Source organism: Odocoileus virginianus, unplaced genomic scaffold (assembly GCF_023699985.2).
Source record: "Odocoileus virginianus isolate 20LAN1187 ecotype Illinois unplaced genomic scaffold, Ovbor_1.2 Unplaced_Scaffold_4, whole genome shotgun sequence".
Taxonomy (NCBI): Eukaryota; Metazoa; Chordata; class Mammalia; order Artiodactyla; family Cervidae; genus Odocoileus; species Odocoileus virginianus.
Window position 1 is genome coordinate 4276994 of NW_027224266.1, and position 26881 is coordinate 4303874.

Here is a 26881-nt window from a genome sequence, read left to right on the forward strand (position 1 = left end):
CACTAGCTCTCAGAAGGCCTGGAAGTTCTTCATGTCTTCTAGCAAAAAGACACTGGAACCTCCACTACTGGGTGCCCCGGGGCAGCCGTCAGAGTCCTCAAGGCTCCAAGGCCTCTCCAGCTCTTCTTCCCAATCTGCCCAGTACCGTCAGAAGAGGAAGAGATGCATGTCAGCATCCGCAACTCTTCCCGCTGCCTTCCTTTTTTGAAGACATTTGGTATTTTTTTCACTGGTTTTTCACCTTCTCCTCTTTGCTTCTGAGATTTCTCAGTTAATCTTCTAACTCAGCCTCTCTCTCATATTTTTTTCCTTTCCTTTTGTTTTAGGAAGCTTGATGTAGAGGGTGTAGGGGTTCTAAGTTCTAATGACAGCTCTGCTGTTGATTTTCTCAGCTGTGAAGGTCCTGCATGGTGTAAGCATAGTCAGATGTCAGCACCAAATGATCTGTGTGTGTGCACATGTACACATGTGCCTGTACATGGGTATGCACATGCGCATGTGTGTTTTATAGCCTTAGGAAGCCTTAAGGAACTAACAGTGATCCCATACTTAGATCTCTTGAGACAGACTCTAGGAAACTTTTATGTAGAAAGGTAGGGACAATATTTTTATTTTTGACTAGACAGTTGTATAAATGTGTTAGAGTGGGGTGCATCCTGCATCACAGTAATTGAATGTGCAGCACACTGAAGCATACCTCCTTGCTGCTTATTTAGCACATTAATATCTACCTTTACACATCTGCAAATTACAGCCTCCTGGCAGTGAATGCTAGAATTAGTGTTGTAGAGCAGTTCCCATTATCCTCTGGGAGGTGCCTTCCATTGTGACTGTTTCCCCTCCTTTCTTTGTAAGAAACTGTGAAACAAAATGGAGAATCCTATGGTAAGATCATTTTAAAGGTACAGACTGAAGTACTTGGTACAAAAGTCAGCTTTCACAGTGACGTTAGCTCACCTGTGTTGTTCCTAAATGCTTTTATTGCTCAGCTTAGCCTAATAGCACACAAATGGAATCTGAAGAGCGTGTCATTATTCTGGTCAGAAATAATGTCTCGTGCTCTCACTTCGGGCTCTTCAGGTGATGAGTAAGAAAGACACTCCTGCTAATTCAGGAGACAGATGTATTTAGAGAACCTAGTATGTCCCATGGTAATCCTAGGGCAGGAAACACTTTCCAGTCAGAGCTATAGAGATTGGAATTGGGCAACAGAAAGCAGGGTTTTTTTCAATGTATCTTAGTAAGTGAGTTGGTCAAGTCACTCTCAAGACTCTTGAGAGTCCCTTGGATTGGGAGATCAAACCAGTCAGTCCTAAAGGAGATCAGTCCTGAGTGTTCATTGGAAGGACTGATGCTGAAGCTGAAACTCCAATACTTTGGCCACCTGATGCGAAGAACTGACTCATTGGAAAAGATCCTGATGCTGGGAAAGATTGAAGGCAGGAGGAGAAGGGGATGACAGAAGATGAGATGGTTGGATGGCATCACCAACTCAATGGACTTGAGATTGAGCAAACTTCATGAATTGGTGATGGACTGGGAAGCCTGGCGTGCTGCAGTCCATGGAGTCGCAGAGTGAGACACAACTGAGTGACTGAACTGAACTGGTCAAGTCACAGCTGCCTGCCCCACTGTCTTGTCTGTAGATAGGCAGACCTTTTAGGGCAGCTTGTTGAGGATGAGGACAGGCACTCCAGGCCTTCTTTCTACTCATCATAACTCTCCATGTATCCTTCTGTCTTCTGCCCTGCCTGACTGTCTCCATCCTGAATGCGCAGAAGATGAATTTCATTGACTCAGCCCATCTCTTTGCCCAGGACGCTTACGCATCTGATTAGCCTGTGGATTGGTTGCTCTTGTGTTAGATGTTCTTTCCTCACTTCTCCAGTTGGTTGTGCTTTGGGCAATGGCAGAGATTCTGGCACTTAAAAAAAACAAAACCCTGATGCTCTCCTCTCAGGATGGGTTTTGGGTAGATGACAATAGATACACCTTGTGAGAATTGACTTCAGCGTGTCTTAAAAGAAGCATACCTGTGACTTCATAATGCTTTGTGGTCTTATGAATTTACCTTGTTTGGGTAGTGCTTCTTAAGCATGAGCTTTATGATTTTTAGTATCCTTTTCATTTGTTTTTTCAGCGTTCACTCAGATTCATCCTTGTACAGCCTCTGATATTTGTAAACAGACAATGGCACGTGTTTGGGATAGAGGCTAATATGGATAGCAGGGTTCTCTGGTGAATTTTGAATAGGAAAGTCTTCTAATGATAACATCTAATAACATAACATTACAAAAAAGATCTTCACAAGCCAGAAAATCATGATGGTGTGATCACTCACACTCTCCTAGAGCCAGCCATCTTGGAAGGTGAACTCAAGTGGGCCTTAGGAAGCATCACTAGGAACAAAGCTAGTGGAGATGATGGAATTCCAGTTGAGCTATTTCAAGTTCTAAAAGATGATGCTGTGAAAGTGCTGCACTCAATATGTCAGCAAATTTGGAAAACTCAGCAGTGGCCACAGGACTGGAAAAGGTCAGTTTTCATTCCAATCCCAAAGAAAGGCAATGCCAAAGAATGCTCAGACTACCACACAATTGCACTCATCTCACACGCTAGTAAAGTAATGCTCAAAATTCTTCAAGCCAGGCTTCAGCAATATGTGAACCGTGAACTTCCAGATGTTCAAACTGGTTTTAGAAAAGGTAGAGGAACCAGAGATCAAATTGCCAACATCTGCTGGATCATCGAAAAAGCAAGAGAGTTTCAGAAAAACATCTATTTCTGCTTTATTGACTATGCCAAAGCCTTTGACTGTGTGGATCACAATAAACTGGAAAATTCTGAAGGAGATGGGCATATCAGACTACCTGACCTGCCTCTTGAGAAACCTGTATGCAGGTCAGGAAGCAACAGTTAGAACTGGACATGGAACAACAGACTGGTTCCAAATAGGAAAAGGAGTACATCAAGGCTGTATATTGTCACCCTGCTTATTTAACTTATATGTAGAGTACATCATGTGAAATGCTGGGCTGGATGAAGCACAAGCTGGAATCAAGATTGCTGGGAGAAATATCAGTAACCTCAGATATGCAGATGACACCACCCTTATGGCAGAAAGTGAAGAAGAACTAAAGAACCTCTTGATGAAAGTGAAAGAGGAGAGTGAAAAAGCTGGCTTAAAGCTCAACATTCAGAAAACTAAGATCATGGCATCTGGTCCCATCACTTCATGGTAAATAGATGGGGAAACAGTGGCTGACTTTATTTTTTTGGGCTCCAAAATCACTGCAGATGGTGATTGCAGTCATGAAATTAAAAGAGGCTTACTCCTTGGAAGGAAAGTTATGACCAACCTAGACAGCAGATTAAAAAGCAGAGACATTACTTTGCCAACAAAGGTCCGTCTAGTCAAGGCTATGGTTTTTCCAGTGGTCATGTATGAATGTGAGAGTTGGACTGTAAAGAAAGCTGAGTGCCAAAGAATTGATGCTTTTGAACTGTGGTGTTGGAGAAGACTCTTGAGAGTCCCTTGGACTGCAAGGAGATCCAACCATCCATCCTAAAGGAGATCGGTCCTGGGTGTTCATTGGAAGGACTGATGTTGAAGCTGAAACTCCAATACTTTGGCTACCTGATGCGAAGAACTGACTCATTTGAAAAGACCCTGATGCTGGGAAAGATTGAGGGCAGGAGCAGAAGGGGACGACAGAGGGATGAGATGGTTGGATGGCATCACCGACTCAATGGACGTGGGTTTGGGTAGACTCCGGCAGTTGGTGATGGACAGGGAGGCCTGGCGTACTGCAGTTCGTGGGGTTGCAAAGAGTCGGACACGACTGAGCAACTGAACTGAATAGCACAACATCCGTACACTATTAAATATTCCTGTGTGCTTTTCTTAACATCTAATGCAGGATTCCTGGCTACAGTAGATTTGTTGGGCTTGTTGCTATGTGAACCTTCCCTCTACCCTTAATGACTAAGTCTTTTTTAAATTTTAATCTGTGTGTTTACATTTAGGGTACTCTTCCTTGGGGAAATAGAAATGTGCTACACCTACAATTTTGTTAGTTACTTTATCATTAATACTCTATTTGTCTTGAAAACAGGTTCTTAAAACAATGAAAATGACATGTTCAGTGGCAGTAATAATCATTTCCTGATATTTCCTTTTAAAGATTGATGGTAAAGAAAAAACTTCTTAAAAAGATTGAAATTTTTTTAAATAATAAAAAGTAAAGAAAAAAAAGATTGGTGGCTCAAATATTGGGTTGGCCAAAATGTTCATTTGGGTTTTATTGCAAGATGGTATGAAAAGCGCAAAAGAACTTTTTAGCCAACTCAATATATCACAGATAAAAGTAATTTGATAAATTCTTGTATTTTTGGGTTTTGGTTTCTATTTATTAAATATGAAAGTTTTATTAGAAAGCTTATTAGTAGAACTTGCATTTTACTCTAGATAAAAAGGAAGTGAATTTTTAAGCCAGTAGTCGAAGTTTGGTTGTAATGTTGGTGACTTTTAAAAACTTTTTCATTTTTATGTTATTTTACCTGAACAGAGGTGTCCTACTAGAGTATATATGTGCTGTCATACTTGCCAGCTCCCATGATCACTCATATCCTACGAGTGACAGTGACAGAATTAGCATGACCCAACATTGACTTTCTCGGCCAGTAGTCCCCAAATCTAGCTTCTCTCTTCAGAATTACTTGCTAAATAAGTTTTTTACTTTTTTAAAACTAGAGATTCCTAGGCTACACAGAGCTACTGCATCAGAATCCCCAGGGGTTCATTTTACCTGTGAACTTACTAATGAATTCTGCACATGCAGTTTTGGGGACCCCTCTAGGGCATTAGTTCCCCATCTGACCAGAAAGAACGTCTCTCATCATTATAATTGATTGTACCTGGAGAATTTTCATATGGGCAGGGTTGTTCTGTTTAACAGATGCTTGTTTTACTTGGTGTGTATTATGATGTGCCAGGGGAATTTGTAAGGATGCATGCAAATACAGATTTTGCCATTACTGCCCCCAAAATACTTCTGGCTGGCAGATACATGTGAGTTTCCTTGTCTTGTCTTGAGTTTCTCAAGGATCATGATGCAGTTCTTAATTAGGAAATGGCAACCCACTCCAGTATTCTTGCCTGGAGAATCCCATGGTTGGAGGAGCCTGGTAGGCTACAGTCCACGGGGTCGCAAAGAGTCGGACACGACTGAGCGACTTCACTCACTTTCACACTGTGATTTGTGGAGATGCTTGAAAAATCCTTGTTCACATGTGGTTTTAGGAATCATGGTGGGTCTTTGAGTTTCAGAAGTTGGCTGCGTCTATCTGGACTGTACCATCTTCCATATGTTACGTTTGTGTCAAACTTTTTTTTTCTATTTTTTCTGACAATATATTTAATTTATTCTTTTATTTTGAATAAATCTGTTTCCACTTCATCAGTACATTCCCAAGAAGCTTTTAAGAAAAATGCTGTTATAATCTCATGCTACTGGGCAAGCTAATGTCATGAGGAACTAGCACATTTTAGCGGAGTTGGACTCATTTCCTGTATTATAGTGAACGGAAGAGCAGTTCCGGTGTTATACACTTGGAGGAGTGGTTTGGTGGAGATGTGCTGGCGCTGTGTATGGATAGTGAAACCCCACATTATGATTTTAGTTGTTACTGGTTTAGGTGCTGGAAGTTCTTGGTCAGCTCTGTGCTATTGTGTCACTAGGTGGAGATGTAGCATTGTTTGGTGGTGTAGCCACAGCCCAAAGAGTATGTCTGGATTTCTTTTCTTATTTCAAAAGAACTTTAGAGAGAGATGATGAGTTTTTATATACCCTACAAAAAAAAACTTGTGAACTTAATTAATAGAATTCTAAATTATCATCTTCTTCATTAAGGTTTAAATCTAGTCCTACTTTAATGTCTGTTTTTACACTGATGATCTCTTTTAAAATTTCTTTCTCCTCTGGTTAATATTTCTTTTGGCCAGCCCTCATTATTTCATCTTGTCAAAGAGATTCTGATGTCTGTTTCTGTGGTTCTTTATAGTGGTTTAATTCTAAAAGTTTAATAAAGTAAGAATTTTTACTCTAAAGTCAAATATTAGGTAAAATTGAAATTTAGTAGCAATAGGAAGTAAATGAACCAAAACTTACAGTCTGAACATACCCTAATTTTATCTTTTGTATTATTTTAGGTTGACATTTTCAATTTTTAATATACTTAATTTGTCAGGCTTATTCCCCCCCCCTTCCTTCCTTCCATCTTTTCCTCTTCCTTCTTGAATCTTGAATGTGGCTCCTGTATGCACAGTACTGATGTGAAGAGTTGAAAAGAAATGTGAGCCTGTCTCCAAAGAGCTGATAGCCAGTGGAGGACATTGCAAATGTGACCATGAGGCATTTTAAAGCAATTTAAATATCTGATCTTTAGAAATGGTAGATGGAACTTTAAAAAAATCTCTTCCTTTGGAAGACACTCTGACTGTTCTTCAGACATTTAAACATAAAGCTGCTTAAGAAATCTCCACACTGTTTTCCATAGTGGCTGTACTAATTTGCATTCCCACCAACAGTGTAAGAGGGTTCCCTTTTCTCCACACCCTCTCCAGCATTTATTGCTTGTAGACTTTTGGAATAGTAGCCATCCTGACTGGTGTGTAATGGTACCTCATTGTGGTTTTGATTTGCATTTCTCTGATAATGAGTGATGTTGAGCATCTTTTCATGTGTTTTTGTGCCATCTGTATGTCTTCCTTGGAGAAATGTCTGTTTAGTTCTTTGGCCCATTTTTTGATTGGGTCATTTATTTTTCTGAAGTTGAGCTGGAGGAGTTGCTTATATATTTTTGAGATTAATCCTTTGTCTGTTGCTTCGTTTGCTATTATTTTCTCCCACTCTGAGGGCTGTCTTTTCACCTTGCTTATAGTTTCCTTTGTTGTGCAAAAGCTTTTAAGTTTCATTAGGTCCCACCATGGAATATTACTCAGCCATTAAAAAGAATTCATTTGAATCAGTTCTAATGAGATGGATGAAACTGGAGCCCATTATACAGAGCGAAGTAAGCCAGAAAGATAAAGACCATTACAGTATACTAACACATATATATGGAATTTAGAAAGATGGTAACGATAACCCTATATGCGAAACAGAAAAAGAGACTCAAATGTATAGAACAGACTTGTGGACTCTGGGAGGAGGCGAGGGTGGGATGTTTCAAGAGAACAGCATCAAAACATGTATATTATCTAGGGTGAAACAGATCACCAGCCCAGGTTGGGTGCATGAGACAAGTGCTCGGGCCTGGTGCACTGGGAAGACCCAGAGGGATGGGGTGGAGAGGGAGGTGGGAGGGGGGACCGGGATGGGGAATACATGTAAATCCATGGCTAATTCATTTCAATGTATGACAAAAACCACTGCAATGTTGTAAAGTAATTAGCCTCCAACTAATAAAAATAAATGGAAAAAAAAAACATAAAGCTGCTAGATGATCAAGCAGTTTTTCCCTCCTAGGTATATACCCAAGGGAAATAAAAATAAATCTTCACCAAAATAACTTTTCACATGAATGTTCATAGCAGTGTGAATGAACGTGTGAATGTTTACATGTAATACCCCAACAGTGGAAACAATCCAAATGTCTTGTCAGTGAATAAATGAATAGACAGAATGTGATATATCTGCACAATGCAATATTAATTTAGTGATAAAAAGAAGTTAACTACCAGTGCATGCTCCAACATGGGTGACTCTTGAGAACTTTATGCTAAGTGAAAGAAACCAGTCACAAAAGACCACATATTCTATGATTTCATTTATATGAAATGTCCAGAATAGGAAAAGCTGTAGAGACAAAAAGTAGATTACTGATTATCTAGGGCTGGATGGGAGTGGGGTAATGACTTTTCATGGTTATGGAGTTTGCTTTGGGGGAATTGGAAGTGTAAAATTAATTGTGGTCATGGATGCACAACTTTGCAAGTAAACTGAAAATCATTAAATTGTGTGTGCACTTTCAATGGGTAACTTGTATGAGAATTATATCTCAATAAACCTGTTTTTTAAAAAATTTATCAAAAGGCTTACAGTTGATCAAGTGAAAGTCACTCAGTCATGTCCAACTCTTTACGACCCGCATGGACTATACAGTCCATGGAATTCTGTAGGCCAGAATACTGGAGTGGGTAGTCTTTCCCTTCTCCAGGGGATCTTCCCAACCCAGGAATCAAACCGAGGTCTCCTGCATTGCAGGCGGATTCTTTACCAACTGAGCTGTCAGGGAAGCCCACAATTGATCAAGCCAAGGAATATTTGTTGACTATCTAACAGTCATGGAATGAGTTTTGTGTGTTACAAAACCAGTGTAAGGCACAAACCCTGACCTCAGATTGCTTACAGCTGAAGAGAAAAGGCACACATGCAGTATAAAACAATTCACTGTAGCTTTCTGAATGTGTTCCCATCTTCGGGTTGTAACTTCCTGATTTCTCTCTTCCATTTGACCTTCATGGCTCTGATCTTCTAACCCTTTTTTTTTTCTTTCAAAAGCAAACTGTTGCTCTTCAGATTTTGCTAAAATAACAGCCCCAACCTGTTACTGGGCTTCCCTGGTAACTCAGCTGGTAAAGAATCCACTTGCAATGCAGGAGAGACCTGATTCAATCCCTGGGTTGGGAAGATCCCCTGGAGGAGGGCATGACAACCCACTCCAGTGTTCTTGCCTGGAGAATCCCCATGAATTCTAGGCTGGAGGGCTACAGACCGTGGGGTTGCAAACAGCTGGACATGACTGAGTGACTAAGCACAGCACAGCCTGTTACCTTTAACTACCTAAAGGATGTTAAAAAAATACTTTATTGAAGTGTGGGTGATTTAAAGGACATTTTAAAGTGAGAGTCGTATCTCCAGTAGCTTAAATCGTGTGGCGCATGGAAGTCCATTAATTTAGAAAACACATATTGGTGTTTCACTTACAAAGAATTAGAAGATCTTAAGAGGATTGGCATTACTATTTTTGAATTTGCAACAAATATCTTTTTTGGTACAGTTTAGTCAGGTTGCAGACCAGTCAGAAATACCGTCTTGAATTTATAGATTATCATGAAAAATGCCTTGCAGGAATATTTAAAAGTTTGTTTTGTATAGAGCTGACTTATGTTGTCATTGGGAGACCTGGGTTTGATCCCTGGGTTGGGAAGATTCCCCTGGAGGAGGGCATGGCAACCCACTCCAGTATTCTTGCCTGGAGAATCCCCATGGACAGAGAAGCCTGATGGACTATATTCCATAGAGTTGCACAGAGTTGGACACAGCTAAGCACAGCATAGCAGCATGTTGTCATTAATATAACATTTTGATATTCTTGTGGTCATTAAAACTAAAAGAGGAGTTTTGGTTCAGTTATTGTAATTCCTTTTCTGTAGCCAAAGAAGGCTATTTTTAAAAGGCAGTAATTGATTAATTCTAAATGTGTCAGATTACACATTGTCCTTGTTTATTAAGTCTGTCTGTCTGAATCCATGGTATTAGTGCATCAGCTAGACTTTTTTTTCTCTCTTTGCAGATGCGTATGAAACCGCCAAGATGCTTTGTGAACAGTATTATCTGGTAGCTCCAGAGCTGGAAGTTGAAGAATTCAATGGTAAGAGAAAAATAATTTTAACCTTAAATACAAATGAGCTGACTAAAACACTGACTCTACCTGAGCTGTATTTCACTGAGATCCTCAAATTGTGTTGCTTTTTCATCTTTTAAGTGTTCTTAAAACCTTTTCTGTGTCTTTGGTCAACAAGATTTTGTACAGTAATCTATGAGAACCCCCAGGTTTTGGAACAGAAGTAATCAAGGTAGAAGATGCACAAAGATATAAACACATAGTTCTCAAAATAACAGATGCCAACAGTCATTAAACATATGGGAAGGTGTTTAACTTTAATAATCAAAAAAGTACAAAGGAAAACAGAAGTGATATTTTTGTCTTTCAAAATGGCAGTGATTAAAACATTTTAATGCTTTGAGTTGATGCCCAGAAAATTACCTTTCCCCAAGACTTACATATTTCTGGTGTAAGTTTAAGTTGGTATAGCCTTTCTTTAACAAAAGGCTAACAGTGTTCTATCTCTTTGCCTAGTACATTAAACTTTTTTAAAAAAATAATTTTATTTATTTATTTATGGTTGCACTGGGTCTTCTTTGCTGCCCAGGTTTCTCTAGTTGTGGTGAGTGGAGGCTAGTCTCTAGTTGTGATGTGTGGCCTTCTCACTGCAGTGGCTTCTCTTGTGGAGCACAAGCTCTAGGGCACGGGGGTTTGGTAGTTGCAACTCTCGGACTCTAGAGGGCAGGCTCAAAAGTTGTGGTGCATGGGCTTAGTTGCTCCGTGGCATGTGGGATCTTCCTGGACCAGGGATCAAACCCGTGTCTCCTGCATTGACAGGTGGATTCTTTACCACTGAGCCACCAGGGAAACCCCACAGTGATTTTCTTATAGAGAAAAATTAGAAAACAACCCAAGTTTTCCACAGTTGCTGCTGCTGCTAGCTAAGTCACTTCAGTCGTGTCCAACTCTGTGCGACCCCATGGACGGCAGCCCACCAGGCTCCCCCGTCCCTGGGATTCTCCAGGCAAGAACACTGGAGTGGGTTGCCATTTCCTTCTCCAATGCATGAAAGTGAAAAGTGAACGTGAAGTCGCTCAGTCGTGTCCGACTCTTAGTGACCCCATGGACTGCAGCTGACCAGGCTCCTCCGTCCATGGGATTTTCCAGGCAAGAGTATTGGAATGGTTTCCACAGTAGAGGTTATTAAATTAATTCTGGTACACTCATAAGATAGAATACTATGCAGCCATTCAGAATAATGCTTTATAGAATATTTAATGTTTAAGAAAAGTTGTAAACATAGGCTATAAAAGTTTGCAATTATGCAGGTTCATTGGATAATATGTCAAAGGATTTATACCACCATAATACAAATAGCAGCTCCCTGGATAGTGGCATTTTAGCTAGTTTTTATATTAGTTGTATGAAACTATATTTACATTGTTAATTTTTTAATTTGTAAGTTATGAAAGAGACATGCTTATCTTAAAAATACAAACATAAATGTAGAATAAGAAGTAAAAGTCCCCACTACTCTGTCTCCAGTACAGTTTTGTTTTTTATATAAATGAGTCTAAAACCATACATGTTCTTTAACTTACGTATTTCACTTCACCTTAAAGATCTTGGCATGTATTTCTGTCTTTTAGAGATTGTCCATGGTATAAGTGTTAGTCAAGTAAGTGTTAGTTGCCCAGTTGTGCCCGACTCTTTGCGACCCCATGGACTGCAGCCCACCAGGCTCTTCTGTCCATGAGATTTTCCAGGCAAGGATACTGGAGTGGGTTAATTTATGTAATCATTTTTCTGTTGGATGGGCATCTAGGATTTCTAATTTTCCCATGCTCCATATGATGGGGCATGAAGGGGGGTGTGTGTGTGTGGATGTGTATTTGGAGAGTGGGGAAACATATGAATGTATGGAAGTATTTCTGTGGGTTACATTCTTAGAAGCAGAGAGACTGAGTCTTAGGGTATGGGTTCTTAGGCTCTGCATTAAAGATAAACCAAAAATACTCACTGTCAAAAATATTCCAAAAATCTATTTCTCTTATAATGAGTTCAAAATGTGAAGACTTCAGGCTGCCATGACAGGACCCCTGCCCTAATATTCTACTGGGAGATAGAGAATCAAAGCTGCTTGCAAAGTCTGTTGGGTTCTCTGAAAAGAGTTGCGCCCCTATTTTACCGAAATGTACCTCTAGGACCAAGTAGATTTTGCTTGAATATTTCTGAGAAGCAACTTTATTTCTCCCTACTGGCTAGGTGGAACCTGACCTCACCGTCCAGATTTCTATTCGTCAGACGTGGAACTTGCACTCACCGGTAGTAATTAATTGCTCGTTGGCATGAGTGCCAGCCTCACTCGCTTGGTCTTGCTGATGCCTGGTGCCAACCAGGTCAGCGCATTCCTTCCCTGTCTCTCTGGGCAGTCCACCCCACCAAAAGAGAAGCTTTCCAAGCGTTTTTGGCACCATCTTATGCATGATTTTTGAAGCCCCTTCTGCCATCACTAAGAGAAATGAATGCTGGTGGTTACAGGTAGTCTGTAGTTGCCTGTGGCTTTGGGTGGTGTAGTTAGGATTTCTACCTGTTATTTCTTGAGTGCCAAAGCTCTTCACGAGTGCAGTTCAGGACTGCACTGGAGCTCTCACAAGCTTCGTCATAGAGACAGCAGGTCAGCGGTTGGTCATGAATACCTTAAGTAGACCCTGGGGCTTTGTAGCAGACTCTTTCCCAGCTAGGAATCAGATTCAGAGTTTGTGGATTCATTTTCAGAGCCCGTGTGAACTAGCATAGCACCTTCTTCAGGACGCTCCCATTTCCCAACCCTGCTGGGTCCACCGGGTCCCTTGAACAATCGTCAGTGATGGCACTCACTGCCCTCTGCTCTGCACTTCAGAGGAGTAAGGCTGCCATTAACCCTCAAAGAACAATTTGTTGCTACCTGAGAATGTTAAGTTCTGTTAGTTTGACCCCTCATCTCATTTTCTGACTATTTGGTTTTTTTCCTTGCCCATTGCAGCCCCCTGAGAAAAGAGTAAATAGGCTTATGCAGAACATAGTGTGTGAACACCATCAGTATTTACAGTCATCACTAGCATTTTATATATGGGGGGACTAGCTGTGATAATCTTCCTTTTTTTTCCTTTTAGTAACACATTTCAAGAAACATTAAAAATGATAGACTTTTACTTACCTTACATCAGGTTTCAAATATTACTGGTTAGTTACCCACAGCAGCCCATGTGGTTGCTCCAAAGACAGGTGGCTATCCCATTGTGCTTTTTCTCGTTTCCATGTTCTCTTTCTCTTTTGGCAACTGCCAAAACATGAAGTAAGTAAACCTTTTTATTTACATTTTTTGCATTCGTATGGTAAAGCAGCACGGCTGAGAGGAAAGACATGAAGTTTGTAGCCAGCCCAGGGGGTGGAAATCTGTATCCTGACACTTAGGAGACAAGTCACTTCACCTCTAACACTCAGCTGTGAGCTCTCCTTGTGAGGTGATGGAAGGATAAATTTTCTAAGTCCTCAAATAGAGCATAAGCATGTGCTAGAAATGTCATAAAGGCTGGCTACTGAAAGTCAAGGTTGACTTGGGAAAGATGAGACTTCTGGTTACCACACTGGCATTTTTTTCACCTTTTCTGGGTTAGTCTCTCTTGTCAAGAGGTTGATTCATAGCTTTAGGTTTTGTTGGAAAAGTAAAAATTTCCGTTCATGTTATGTGTATTTTGTTATAAGAGAGTTCATAGAAAAAGTATGCATCTATCCTGGGATCTTTGACCTATGTCTAGTTTCCTCATATTGGATACTTATGTGGATATTTTTAGTTAGATGCTTCTACACAAGAATTGAAAAAGGCCTTACTGTAGCTGTGTTGACACTGTTGAAGTTAATTTTTTAGTAATGGTAATAGCCAACATTTATTTATTGATAGCTTACTGTGTGGCAGGTTCTGGGTAAACTAGTTTATCACTGTCATTTCGTTTAATCCTTACATTAACCCAATGAGATATGAGAAATAATTTATTTTCTTTAAAACTTTTAAATTTTATGTTGGTATATAGCTCGTTAACAATGTTGTGATAGTTTTAGGTGAACAGCAAAGGGAGTCAGCCATACATATACATGTATCCATTCTCTCCCAAATTCCCCTCTCATCCAGGCTGCCACATAATGTTGAGCAAAGTTCCCTGTGCTAAGAGTAAGTCCTTGTTGGTTATCCATTTTAAGTATAGCTGTGTGTACCTGTGCATCCCTCACTATCCATTCCCCCAACCCTCAATCCTTGTATTATGCCCATTATAGAAATGGAATGCTGGAGGCCCAAATGCATTGAATTCATATTAATATATACCCCTTCCTTGGTGTCTGCAGAGGATTGGTTCTAGGGCCTCTCCCCAACTGCCTGTGAATCCCAAAATCTATGGATGCTCAAGTCTTTTATATGAATTGGCATAGTACAGTCAGCCCTCTATATCCAATTCTGCATCCATGGGTTCAACCAATCACGGATCAGGTTTCTCCTAAATGAATTTTTTTCTGCTTAGTATTTTTTTTTCATTCTTATAGGAGAACTATCTGAAAATTAAATTCTTTATATCCCACATAGAGTTCTGTTGGCATTTATTAAATGTCTTTTTAACTAATGATGTTTGGAGTAGTGACTATACAAATAGAGACTTCATTATTTCTTGAGTCTTGAGTGTGAAAAATCTGGGCCACTTTTTCCATTGATTTTTAGAAATGCTCCCTTAGATGAAAATTCATATTCCATTCATGCCTTATTTTAGAAAGCCCGCAAACATCTATTAAGGGTCCACTCTGTCAAGCCCCCCCTGGCTAGGCCCAGGATTAGGGAAGAGCTATGGACCAAAACACTTAACATGGTTTAAAAAAGAAGGAAAGATATCTAAACTATGATGTTCTTGAAGAAAAGTACAAGTAATTGAGCAAGCCCTCAGATGGCTCCTACAGAATGCTGGTTGAAAAAAAAAGCTATTGAAAGTATTTTAATTTCCCTGAGATTTGGAGTGAAGAGGTTGAGCTCAGAAGACTGTTTATATAACTAATCATGCCTTCTGGTACAAGAGGGACCAAGCATTCAGCGTGTTCCTGGGGCTCCATTAAAAAGACCACAGGGAATACAAACAGAAACAGCTGAGAACCCAGGGGGACTCATCAGTCGGTCCTTGATGGTCCTGGAGGGGTGCTGGGGGCAGAGCTGGGAGGGGCCAGGGACTGGATTGGGACATCAGAAGATGGGATAAATGGAGATCTGGTCTAAGGTGGGGTAAGGATGGGTACCAGGAGCAGCTTGACTCTGGCTCTGCTCTCCTGCTGACAGCCACTAGCATTTTCCCTGGAGCAAACAATGAAAATAGTTTCTTCCAGAACAACCTGGGAAAAACTAGGGCTGTTCGTGTAACTTTTCCCAAAGTAAAGCCCTCTCCATTCAAACATTTGGGGGAACCTCCAGTCAGAGGCTGGCTGGGTGTCTGCTCATCCTAAAGCCAGTGGAAAAGTCTTGACCAGGCACTCAGAGCTTCAAGTCAGCCTTCCCGCTTAGTGGCAAGCTGCCAGGGGAAGTCAACACCAGCTCCCTGAAATGAATAACCCAGTTCCTCATTCTTCAACAAGAATATCACAACCAAGGTAAATCAGACTTTGGGCAAAATACCAGAAGCATGAATGAAAACCTGACTTGGCATTGAACTTCTCAGCTGCATTGTCCTGATCAGAAGACCCCCCTGCCTTTCTAAATGCCAAAAGAAAATGATTTCGAACCCAAATGGTGTACCTAGTTAAACCTCCAATCAAGTGAATCAGAGGTATAAAGATGGAGAAATGTGTCTCCCATGAATAGCTTTCTGAGGTAGGTTATGTGACTTACCAAATGGTGTGTATAATGTAGATATAAGAGATAGCAGACAACATTCTAGAACTTCAGTCAAAAACAGTTGAAGTGATGGCTGTGCAGCATGTTTAGAAAGCAGTCTGTTACATCTCTTGTCCAGTTACCCAAGAGGAGGAGGAGTTAGAAACTCTAGGAAATACATCAAGCTGTATCAGAAATACACAGTCCAAACATTTGGCAACCTAGAAAGGTATCATGATTTTGAGCAGTTGGAAGTGGATAAAGTGAATCCATTTCATCTTAAGCCTGAGAACATTCTCCTTCCAATGATGCATGACTCATGACACATTGGACTTATAGGGATGGAGCCGTCATTCTGGTATATTCCTGTGGCCACGCTGAAGTGAGCAATATTTATCTGGTTATGTTACCAACATATATACTTTTTACAGGAAATCCACTTTATTTTTTTTTAATTTTTGTTGAGACAGTTGATGTTGTGTGAGTTTCAACTGATTCTGTTATATATGTGTGTATATTCTTTTTCAGATTATTTTCCATTATAGGTTATTATAAAATATTGAGTATAGTTCCCTGTGCTATACAGTAGGTCCTTGTTGGTTATCTGTTTTATATATAGTAGTGTGTATATGTTAATCCCAAACTCCTAATTTATCCCTCCCCCCCCTTTCCCCTTTGGTAACCATAAGTTTGCTTTTTTATTTTCCATATTGCATATATCATAAATTTGTTTTCTATGTCTGTGAATCTCTTTCTGCTTTGTAAGTAAGTTCATTGATATCATTTTTTAGAGTCCACAAATCAGTGATAGCATATGATATTTGTCTTGCTCTGACTTCACTTAGTATGAAAATCTAGTATGCAATCTCTAGTTGCATCCATGTTGTAGCAAATGGCATTGTTGCATTCTTTTTTTTGGCTGAATAGCATTCCATTGGATGTATGTACTGTATCTTCATTATCTGTTCATGGACATTTAGGTTTCCATTTCTTGGCTACTGTAAATAGTGCTGCTGTGAGCATAGGGGTGCTTGCATCTTTTCTAATTACAGCCTTTAAAAAAGAGCCTGTAGACAAAGTACCTAAGAGTTCATTAGGGTTACAGAATAGAATGGAAAAAACACGAACCGAAAGACTGAAGCATACATAGTATTGAAACTGCCTCTGTGTGCAGACTGATGGGAAAAGGGTGCAGCAACTTTTACTTCTCTTCTTTTAAAAATTTAAAAAATCATTAGTATAGTAGTCCTACCTTTTCCACAGGGGATACATTCCAAGACCCTCAGTGGATGCCTGAAGCCACAGATGGTACCAAACCCTGTTTATATACTTTGTTTTTTTCTATACATCCACACCTATAATAAAATTTTAACTTAAAATTAGGCACAGAAAGAGATTAACAATAACTGATAATAAAAGTTATAACAATATACTCCAATATAAGTTATGTGAATGTGGTCTTTCTCAAAATGTAGAAATGTCCAGAGTACATTTAACTAAGTATGTACCGTACTCTACAGCCATGTGATACTTTCGCAATTTGAGGTGTGACAGCAAAACTATTATAGCACAGATTTCTTTCTCCCCTTTCCTTATTAAGTAGAGAACTTTCACCTTTTCACTTAAAGGAAGCACTTCTCAACTTCTCTCGTCAGGAGAGTTCAGTTGAGTAATGAATTTGCAAGCTCTTTGTAAACTGCTCAGACTCAAACAAATGCTCACTCTCCTTTATATTACTGTTAATTACTTGCTTTAGTAGAGGAAGTAGTTAAGTTGAAATCATAACATTTCTACTTGAGAAAGTTTATGCAGTGTGGATCTCTTAATGATTCCGGGTCATGAGGAAGAGGAAAGCCTAAATTGTCCAGTATCTCCTCCCGAGCCTATGCTGGGATTCGGGGTTTCACAGATTTTCCTCAGAACGTCTCTGACACAAGGAGAAAGGACTGTAGGTCTCTGGTGGTTGGTCTGCTAGCTGCTGGTAGCATGCCTTGTTTGTCATAGTTTAACAGAACTTAATGTTCCTATTTCATCCTTTTCTCCAAGAGGATGTGCCCCCTTTGCTCTGTGGTTTCACATCCCCCTGGCTGACCACTGGGGTCACTGGTGGTGGTGGAGAGTAGCCCCCATTTTGAGAAATACCAAGAGATACTTGAGGGCTTCCATGGCGACTCAGTGATAAAGAGTCTGCCTGCCAGTGCAGGAGACACAAGAGACACAGGTTCAATCCTTGGGTTGGGAAGATCCCCTGGAGGAGGGCATGGCAACCCACTCCAGTATTCTTGCTTGGGAAATCCCATGGACAGAGGAGCCTGGCCGGCTACACCCCATGGGGTTGCCAAGAGTCGGACGTGACTGAGTGACTAAGCATGCACCATGCAGGGGATGTTCGGGTGCCCTTATGTAATGCTCAGAGCATTAGGACATAGGTAATGATATTCCAGTTTTGCTCAACTTAAGTTCCAAAGAGAAAAATTTGCCTGAGGTCATATAGCTGGTAAGTGAAGGAGCAGAATTTCATCCCGCCTTTCAAGTTGGAAGCCTCCATTAACTTTTTGTAGCTTTCTTTTTTATGTACTTGGAAGTAAGAATGCAACAACATTCTTGACTTTCTTCTAATCTTGGTCCTTACTCATTGACGGTTTTGTCTCTGTTTTCAGCCAAAGCTCCAAACAAACCTATTCAGGTAGTTTATGTGCCCTCACACCTCTTTCTCATGCTCTTTGAGTTGTTCAAGGTAAGTGGAATTTGAAAATATGGAAAGAAGTCTTCATTTTAAATTACTTTGATTCAGGGCGTATTGGATTCATTAGATTAGCATAAGAAAAAGGTTTTGCATAACCATTTTAAAAATTCTATTTCTGATATCCTGTGGGTTTTATAATTTGTACACTGAGATGAAAAATTGCTGTGTACACTATAGTTTTTGTGATTATTGGTACATATTGATTTTGAAACTTAATTGTACCATTTTGACTTTATGTAAAATCCATACTGTTTTTTCTTTAGATATGAACTTAGAGATGCTTTTTAGTTTCCAACCTGGCAAAAGCTTGATGAGTGATAGCCAGATCAAAATAACAACATGTTTACACCTCTTTTATGTTTCTGAGTGTTAACCATATTGATGCATTAGCAATTGTTCCAGTCCTGAAAGATATGTTAACACCCTTACACAGTTGAGACATTTTAGAAAATTCAGAAGCTCTGATAGAGGCAGAGGGCAAAGATGTGGAAGGGCTGGACCAAAAAGAACCCCCCCACACACATTAAAAAAACAGAAAAAAAAGAGACTCTCTACAACTTAAACTGTTACTTTTATTAACCTGTAGCTAATGGCATGTAAGTAGCAGTATTACAATTCAAACACAAGGCATTTGAGTAAGATTCCATTTCTTCCAATGTGTAAAACCCTAAACTGAACACCAGAAAAATCAGTTATGCTGATTTGATTCCCCAAATTATAATGTAACTGATGTGACACTTAAGGTTGAGATGGGCATTCAATTGTGAACTTGTTCTTCAAAAGCTGTGGCTTTTTCAGAATTTCTTTTCACTTGACATTTCTTTGACTTTTTTTCCCCAGCCAAATGATTTATTTTTGTGGGAAGCCAAATCCTCTCAGGTTTTCCACCTTCTTTAGAGGAAGAGTGCTCTGTAAATGCAGACTGATAATCGAATTTAAAGTGCGTCAGTGAGCCTTTATTTACAGCCTCATTACACGTGATAAAAACATCTCTCTTGGTTAAAAGTTGAATAATTTAAGTAGCTTAAAGCAAAAACAAAAAGAAAAAAAGGAAGGAAAGAAAAATAAGCATTTAGTAAGGTGGATGAGACTGAAATGAGATGAAACAACAAAGCATCACAAAATTTTTCCTTGATCTGAACACATGTTTAATTCTTTAGAGGGAGAAAAAAGTGCCATAGAAATCCAACTAATATTTGCCCCACAAAAGAATTGTTGTGTGTTGGTAAATTTTTGCTAATTTCTTTAAAGTAGTAGTTTGTGAATTGGTGTCACACTAAAAAGGCTCTGTGATTTCAGAACTCAATGAGAGCAACAGTTGAACTATATGAAGATAGAAAAGAGGGCTACCCAGCTGTTAAAACCCTGGTTACTCTGGGTAAAGAAGACTTATCCATTAAGGTAACTGCTTTATTTGTACATACACTTGAATATCAGTTAGCTTCATGGTGTGTAGACATTGAAGAATCAAAGGGAAGGAAAGAGAACTGGCATTGAGTGTCTTTTTTATGACTGAGTAATATTCCGTTGTATATATGTACCACATCTTCTTTATCCATTCATCTGTCAATGGACATCTAGGTTGCTTCCATGTCCTGGCTATTGTAAATAGTGCTGCTATGAACATTGGGGTACATGTGTCTTTTTCAATTATGGTTTTCTCAGGGTATATGCCCAGCAGTGGGATTGCTGGTTCATATGGTAGTTATATTTCCTAGTTTTTTAAGGAGTCTTCACACTGTTCTCCATACTGGCTGTATCAACTTACATTCTCACCATCAGTGCAATAGGGCTTTTCTCCACATCTCCAACATTTATTGTTTGATGATGGCCATTCTGACTGGTGTGAGGTGATATCTCATTGTAGTTTTGATTTACATTTCTCTAATAATTAGTGATATTGAGCATCTTTTCATGTGTCTATTGACCGTCTATATGTCCTCTTTGGAGAAATCTGTTTAGGTCTTCTGCCCATTTTTTTTTTAATTGAAGGATAGTTGCTTTACAGAATTTTGTGGTTTTCTGTCATACATCAACAAGAATCAGCCATAGGTACACCCATGTCCCCTTCCTCCTGAACCTCCCTCCCATCTGCCTTCACACCCCATCCTTCTAGACTGTCGCAGAGCCCCTGTTTGAGTTCCGAGTCATATAGCAAATTGCCATTGGCCATCTATTTTACACATGGTATTGTAAGTTTTTATGTTCCTCTGTCCGTACATCTCATCCTCTCCCTCCTTCCCTTCCCTGTGTCCATAGGTCTGTTCTCTGTTTCTTCATTGCTGCCCTGACAATAAATTCATCAGTACCATTTTTTTAGATTCCATATATATGTGTCAGTATGTGATATTTATATTTCTTTTCTGACTTACTTCACTCTGTATAATAGGCTCTAGGTTTTCGCATCAGGTGGCCAAAGTATTGGAGTTTCAGCTTCAGCATCAGTCCTTCCAATGAATATTCAAGACTGATTTCCTTTAGAATTGACTGGTTTGATCTCCTTGCAGTCCAAGGGACTCTCAAGAGTCTTCTCCAACACCACAGTTCAAAAGCATCAGTTCTTCAGCACTCAGCTTTCTTTATAGTCCAACTCTCACATCCATATGTGACTACTGGAAAAACCATAGCTTTGACTAGATGGACCTTTGTCGGCAAAGTAATGTCTCTGATTTTTAATATGCTGTCTAGGTTGGTCATAGCTTTTCTTCTGAGGAGCAAGTGTCTTTTGATTTCATGGCTACAGTCACCATCTGCAGTGATTTTGGTGCCCCCATAATTAAAGTCTCTCACTGTTTCCATTGTTTCCCCATCTATTTGCCACCATGATCTTGGTGTTCTGAATGTTGAGTTTTAAGCCAACTTTTTCACTCTCCTCTTTCACTTTATTCCTAGCTTTTTAAGGAATCTCCATACTGTCTTCCATAGTGGCTATCAGTTTACATTCCCACCAGCAATGCAAGAGGGTTCCCTTTTCTCCACACCCTCTCCAGCATTTATTGTTTGTAGACTTTTTGATGATGGCTATTCTGACTGGTGTGAGGTGGTATCTCATTGTAGTTTTGATTTGCATTTCTCTAATAATGAGTGATGTTGAGCATCTTTTCATGTGTTTGTTAGCCATCTGTATGTCTTCTTTGGAGAAATGTCTTTTTAGGTCTTTTCCCCACTTTTTGATTGGGCTGTTTGTTTTTCTGGTATTGAGTTGTATGAGCTGCTTGTATGTTTTGGAAATTAATTCTTTGTCAGTTGTTTCATTTGCTATTATTTTCTCCCATTCTGAGGGTTGTCTTTTCACCTTGTTTGTAGTTTTCCTTTTGCTGTTTCTGCCAGTTTTTTGATTAAGCTCTTTGTTTTTCAGATATTGAGCTGTATGAGCTGCTTATATATTTTGGAGATTAGTCCTTTGTCAGTTGTTTTGTTTGAAATTATTTTCTCCCACTCTGAGGGTTGTCTTTTAATCTTGTTTATTGTTTTCTTTGCTGAGCAAAAGGTTCTAAGTTTCATGAGGTCCCATTTGTTTATTTTTATTCTCGGAGCTGGGTCAAAGAGGATCTTGCTGTGATTTATGTCAGATCTTGCTGTGTTGTCCTCTAAGAGCTTTACAGTTTCTGGCCGTATATTTAAGTCTTGAATCCATTTCGAGTGTATTTTTTGTATGGTGTTAGGAAGTGTTCTAGTTTCATTCTTTTCCATGTAGGGGTCCAGTTTTCTCAGCGGCAATTACTGAAGAGACTGTCTTTTCTCCATCATGTATTCTTGTCTCCTTTGTCAAAGATAAGGTGCCCATAGGCATGCGGGTTTATCTCTAGACTTTGCGTCTTGTTCCATTGGTTTGTATTTCTGTTTCTGTGCCAGTACTGTACTGTTTTGATGACTAGCTTTGTGGTATAGTCTGGAAAGTTGATTCCGCCAGTGCCATTTTCCTTTCTTCAAGATTGCTTTGGCTATTCAGGGTCTTTGGTGTTTCCGTATGAATTGTGAAATATTTTTGTTCTAGTTCTTTGAAAAATACCATTGGAGTTTCATAGGAATTGCATTGAATCTGTAGATTGCTTTGGGTAGTATAGTCATTTTCACAGTATTGATTCTTCCAATTCAAGAACATGGTATATCTCTCTGTCTGTGTTGTCTTTGATTTCTTTCATCTGTGTCTTACGGTTTTCTGCATACAGGTCTTTTATCTCTTTAGGGTTACTCCTAAGTATTTTATTCTTTTTGCTGCAGTGGTGAATGGAGTTGTTTCCTTAATTTCTCTTTCCAATTTTTCATTGTTAGCTGATAGGAATAGAAATGATCTCTGTATTAATTTTATATCCTGTGACTTTACTATATTCATTGATTACCTCTGGTAATTTTCTGGTGGCATCTTTAGGGTTTTCTATGTATAGTATCATGTCATCTGCAAACAGTGAGAGTTTTACTTCTTCTTTTCCAATCTGGATTCCTTTTCTTTTTCTTCTCTGATTGCCATAGCTAGGACTTCCAAAACTGTGTTGAATAATAGTGGCAAGAGTGGGCACCCTTGTCTTGTTCCTGATCTTAAAGGAAATGCTTTCAGTTTTTTTACCATTGAGAGAAATGTTTGCTGTGGGTTTGTCATATATGGCTTTTATTGTGTTGAGATGTACTGTGCTGTGCTTAGTCATTCAGTCGTGTCCAACTCTTTGTGACTCCATGGACTGTAGCCCGCCAGGCTCCTCTATCCATGGGGATTCTCCAGGCAAGAATACTGGAGTGGGTTGCCATGCCCTCCTCCAGGGGATTTTCTCAACCCAGGGATCGAACCCAGGTCTCCTGCATTGCAGGCAGATTCTTTACCATCTGAGGTACCATGGAAACCCATTATGTTGAGATAGATTCCTTCTATGCCTCCTTTCTGGAGAGTTTTTATCATAAATGAGTATTGAATTTTATCAAAGAGTTTCTCTGCATTTACTGAGATGATCATATGGTTTTCATATTTCAGTTTATTAATATTGTATATCACATTGATTGATTCACAAACATTGAAGAATCCTTGCATCCCTGGAATAAAGCCCATTTGATCATGATATATGATCCTTTTAATGTGTTATTGGATTCTGTTTGTTAGAATTTTGTTGAGAATTTTTGCATCTATGTTCATCATTGATATTGGCCTGTGGTTTTGGTATCAGGAGGATGGTGGCCTTGTAGAATGAGTTTGGGAGTTTTTATTTGTAAGTACTACATTAGATCCTTGGCTTAAGTTACCTTGTTTAACTTCATTAGAACCCCATTTTTATGGAGCTGATCAAGATCTCAAACCCAAGTCTGTTGGATGCTGACCCCAGTTGCCCGCCTCCTTTGTTTTATACTATTCACAAAGGGACCATATTTCTTTGGGGGTTGAAGCCCTTGCACAGTTTAGAGTAATCTGGCGTGTACTTTATGTAATGAACTCCTTGCCACCTGCTAAGTATATTGATGATGACTTTTTCTTCTTTTAATGTTTTTGTACATTACAGATAAGTGACCTAGGTGGTGGAGTTCCACTCCGAAAAATAGATCGCCTTTTTAACTACATGTATTCAACTGCTCCGAGACCTAGCCTGGAGCCTACTCGAGCCGCCCCGTTGGTAAGCCTCTCAGGCTGTTGCTGGAGGAAGGACCATTAACATGAGAAGGGACAGGGCGGGCTGTTTCCCCAGGGTGTTGCGTTAGCCTTGTTGAATTTGAATGTTTTCCACCTGGTTTGAAGGTGGGGGAGTTTTATGCTACTGCTACTTTCTTTATGACTCTTTTGGCCTCAGATTTCTTCTCTAATTTGTGTGTAAAAAACACTCAGAGCTGAGTGCCTACCTTCCCAATGGAGAGAAAAGCATCATGGTTAAGACTGCTGCCAGAGCACCATTTACCACCTGGCATTCCCCTTGGCGGGGGTGGAAGTTTAATAGCAGGTGAACGGGGAACAGCACCATATGTCTGGCTGCAGCAGGCCCTGGGCGCTGCATACCTCTGAGGCTTGGATCAGCCAGGGCCTTTGAACTTCCCCCGCCAAATTTGTTTATATAATTAAATGTTAAATTATGAACACATTACATTTTTTACAGGAAATACCATAAGCAGGAAACATATAGGTTGTGTATGCATTTTCAGAGCCTTTTCTGTCTCACTGTGGAAATAATCTTCAGCTCTATTAAGGCAGTGAGGAAAGCCTCTGGTTACCATGGCAGCATTTAGATCCTGGTAGGGCCACACTTTCTTCCCCCGCTGAGTGTTTCTAATTGACAAACAACAATTGAACCCTTTGTCATTAAACACAGCAACATAGCTATCATTCTGCGAAATAGTTCAGGGTGTACATTTTCATTTTCAAGTCTTACCTGCCTGATAAGCACATAAGATTATGTTTTATTTGTATGAATAAAATCCAGCACTTAGCATCATTTATTCAAGACAGAGTTTGTTAACATAGCATATTGAAAACAGAGAGGAAGTCGTTTATATAGGATTCAAGAAAATATTTGAGAGATCAGTTTCGAAACCCATCACCTTGACTAGTTTCTGGTACCTACTTAAACAAATGTCAAAAGGAAAACAAAAATGCCACAAGCAAATCTAGAGCCTTCACCAGTTTTTAAAAGGAATATGGATCATCTCTTCCAGGTCTCAAAATAGCATCTTGAGGACAGCTGTGATATCTTTTTTTTTTTTTTTTCATGAAACTGAGCAATTAAAGTAAGAGTTTTAAAAAGTGTGCATCCAACCTCACATATTATAGATGAGGAAATGAGATGACCTCTTTGCCCAAGGTCATTGAGCTCATGATGGTCAAGCCAGCACTGGCCATATCTGTCTGCATTCTTTCCAGTGTGCTGTGTGGCTCTACTTTTGAAGAAATGCTTCCACTAGCATGTCTCCCAGTTAGCTCTTCTCAGCCTGTAAGCAGGCATGTGGGTATGTACTACTAGGAAATGTAATTTCATCATCAAATACCTTACTGTGTTACAGCCCTGTGCTGTGACACACGCATTTCTTTTTCGGAAATGTCATCCCAGCCAACTCCTATTGATCCTTTGACACGCTGGGAAAACTTTCCAGAACCTGACCAAATCTGAGGTAGAGGCCCCTCCTTTGCATTCCATGGGACCCTGGGCTGCCCCATCTCCTCACACTTATGACTGCATCGGGCTCAGGTGTTTTCAGCTGTTCCCTGGGAGCCGGCTCCGGGCCTTGCTGGACTGGAGGAGGCAGGTTTCCTCAGCCTCTTCCAGAGTCCGCTGATTTCTTTGCTGTGGTGACCTCAGTCACCATTTCGGCTGTCTTGTCTTTGCTCCTGGCCATGTTCTGCCTGTCCTGCAGTCCTTCCATGATGGTGCACTCTATCACACCCAACCCTTGAGTTAGGCCCTAACCCCAAGGAGGGAATCTAGGAAAGCTGTAAGAAAGCAGTTGAAAGCTGCAGAACTTAGTAAAATTACTGCTGTGTGGTAGCCGTCATAGCAGCTTGCATTTCTTTCTGCTGTGTCTTAGACACTGTCCCAAGACTTTACACTCCTTATATCATTTAATGCTTACTACACTCCTTATATCATTTAATTCTTACAACAGCTCTTAGGTAAGCTTTTTATTACATTTTTCGGATGAGAAAACAGTCTTAGGTTGAGCAAACTGCTAGTTGCACAAAAAGTGGATTTCACCTGTCTGATCCTAAAGCCCACCCAACCACTGTTGTGTGTTTGCCCACTGCCTCCTTCACTAACCTGTTGGTGGACTTAATCAGAGGGGCAAAGCTTGAGGAACAGCCCCTTCCTCTCCAACCCAGAGTTTTTGAAATTAGACCCAATTGTTCTTATTCTTGTCAATATCGGAGACTTCCCCCCCCCCCAACCTGTTACAGTCAGGGTTCTATGACACAGAGATACAGGAGGGTACTGGCATTGCTTTCTTGTCTCTAAAAGTATATGGACGACCACATGTCAAAATACTGTAGTGTTCCCACAACTTTAGAAAGTAGCCCTTAGGAGATCACTTTCTTTTCATTGTGTTAGCCTTGGTACTGGTAGGTTTCAACTCCTGTGCTACTCAATTGAATGTTCACTATAAAGAGCAAAGAAATCAGTTAATAGAACTCTGGAATGATATGGTTTAGTTGACTTCCCAGTTCAAATTCCACTTGATTTGGGATTTGTTTTTAAACAATGCTAAATAATTGCTTTAAAACATTCAAAAAGCATTAGTCTCCTGGGAGAAGGAATTGCAACCCACTCACTACAGTATTCTTACCTGGGAAATCCCATGGACAGAGGAGCTTGACGGGCTATAGTCCATGGGATTGCAAGAGAGTTAGACTTGACTTAGTGACTAATGACAACATGGACTTGTCAGTTTCTGTTATATGAGTACTATAAGAAGCTAAATAATTAAAAGCATTATTTGTGATTTAAAAAAAAGCATTAGCAAAACAGGAGTGTTTCTTTTCTTTTCCAAACATGTGAAAAATATTTTTGGAGGATGAAAATAGATTGTTTGCCATAGATGAGTCTATGTACGTCACAGTATGGGTTGGGTCATGTATTTGCTTTAAATATGAATCAAGAATTGATTCTGATCTTTCAGATGGTCCTCAGACTCAACGTGTTAGCATTTTGTGCCTTTCTCAGTGTATTTTCTTTTCT

The 26881-nt window shown here is 39.8% G+C and overlaps 1 protein-coding gene across 3 annotated transcripts in view; it reads left to right on the top strand.

Moving 5' to 3' along the window:
* The window catches only part of PDK3 (pyruvate dehydrogenase kinase 3), a 126028-nt gene that overhangs the window by 91813 nt on the left and 7334 nt on the right, over positions 1–26881 (top strand). For all 3 annotated transcript variants that reach the window (XM_070462388.1, XM_020903074.2, XM_020903075.2), the window contains exons 6-9: positions 9580–9657; positions 18157–18233; positions 19542–19643; positions 23729–23839. In XM_070462388.1, coding sequence (XP_070318489.1) covers positions 9580–9657; positions 18157–18233; positions 19542–19643; positions 23729–23839 — 368 coding nt within the window. The remainder of the gene's footprint in view (positions 1–9579; positions 9658–18156; positions 18234–19541; positions 19644–23728; positions 23840–26881) is intronic.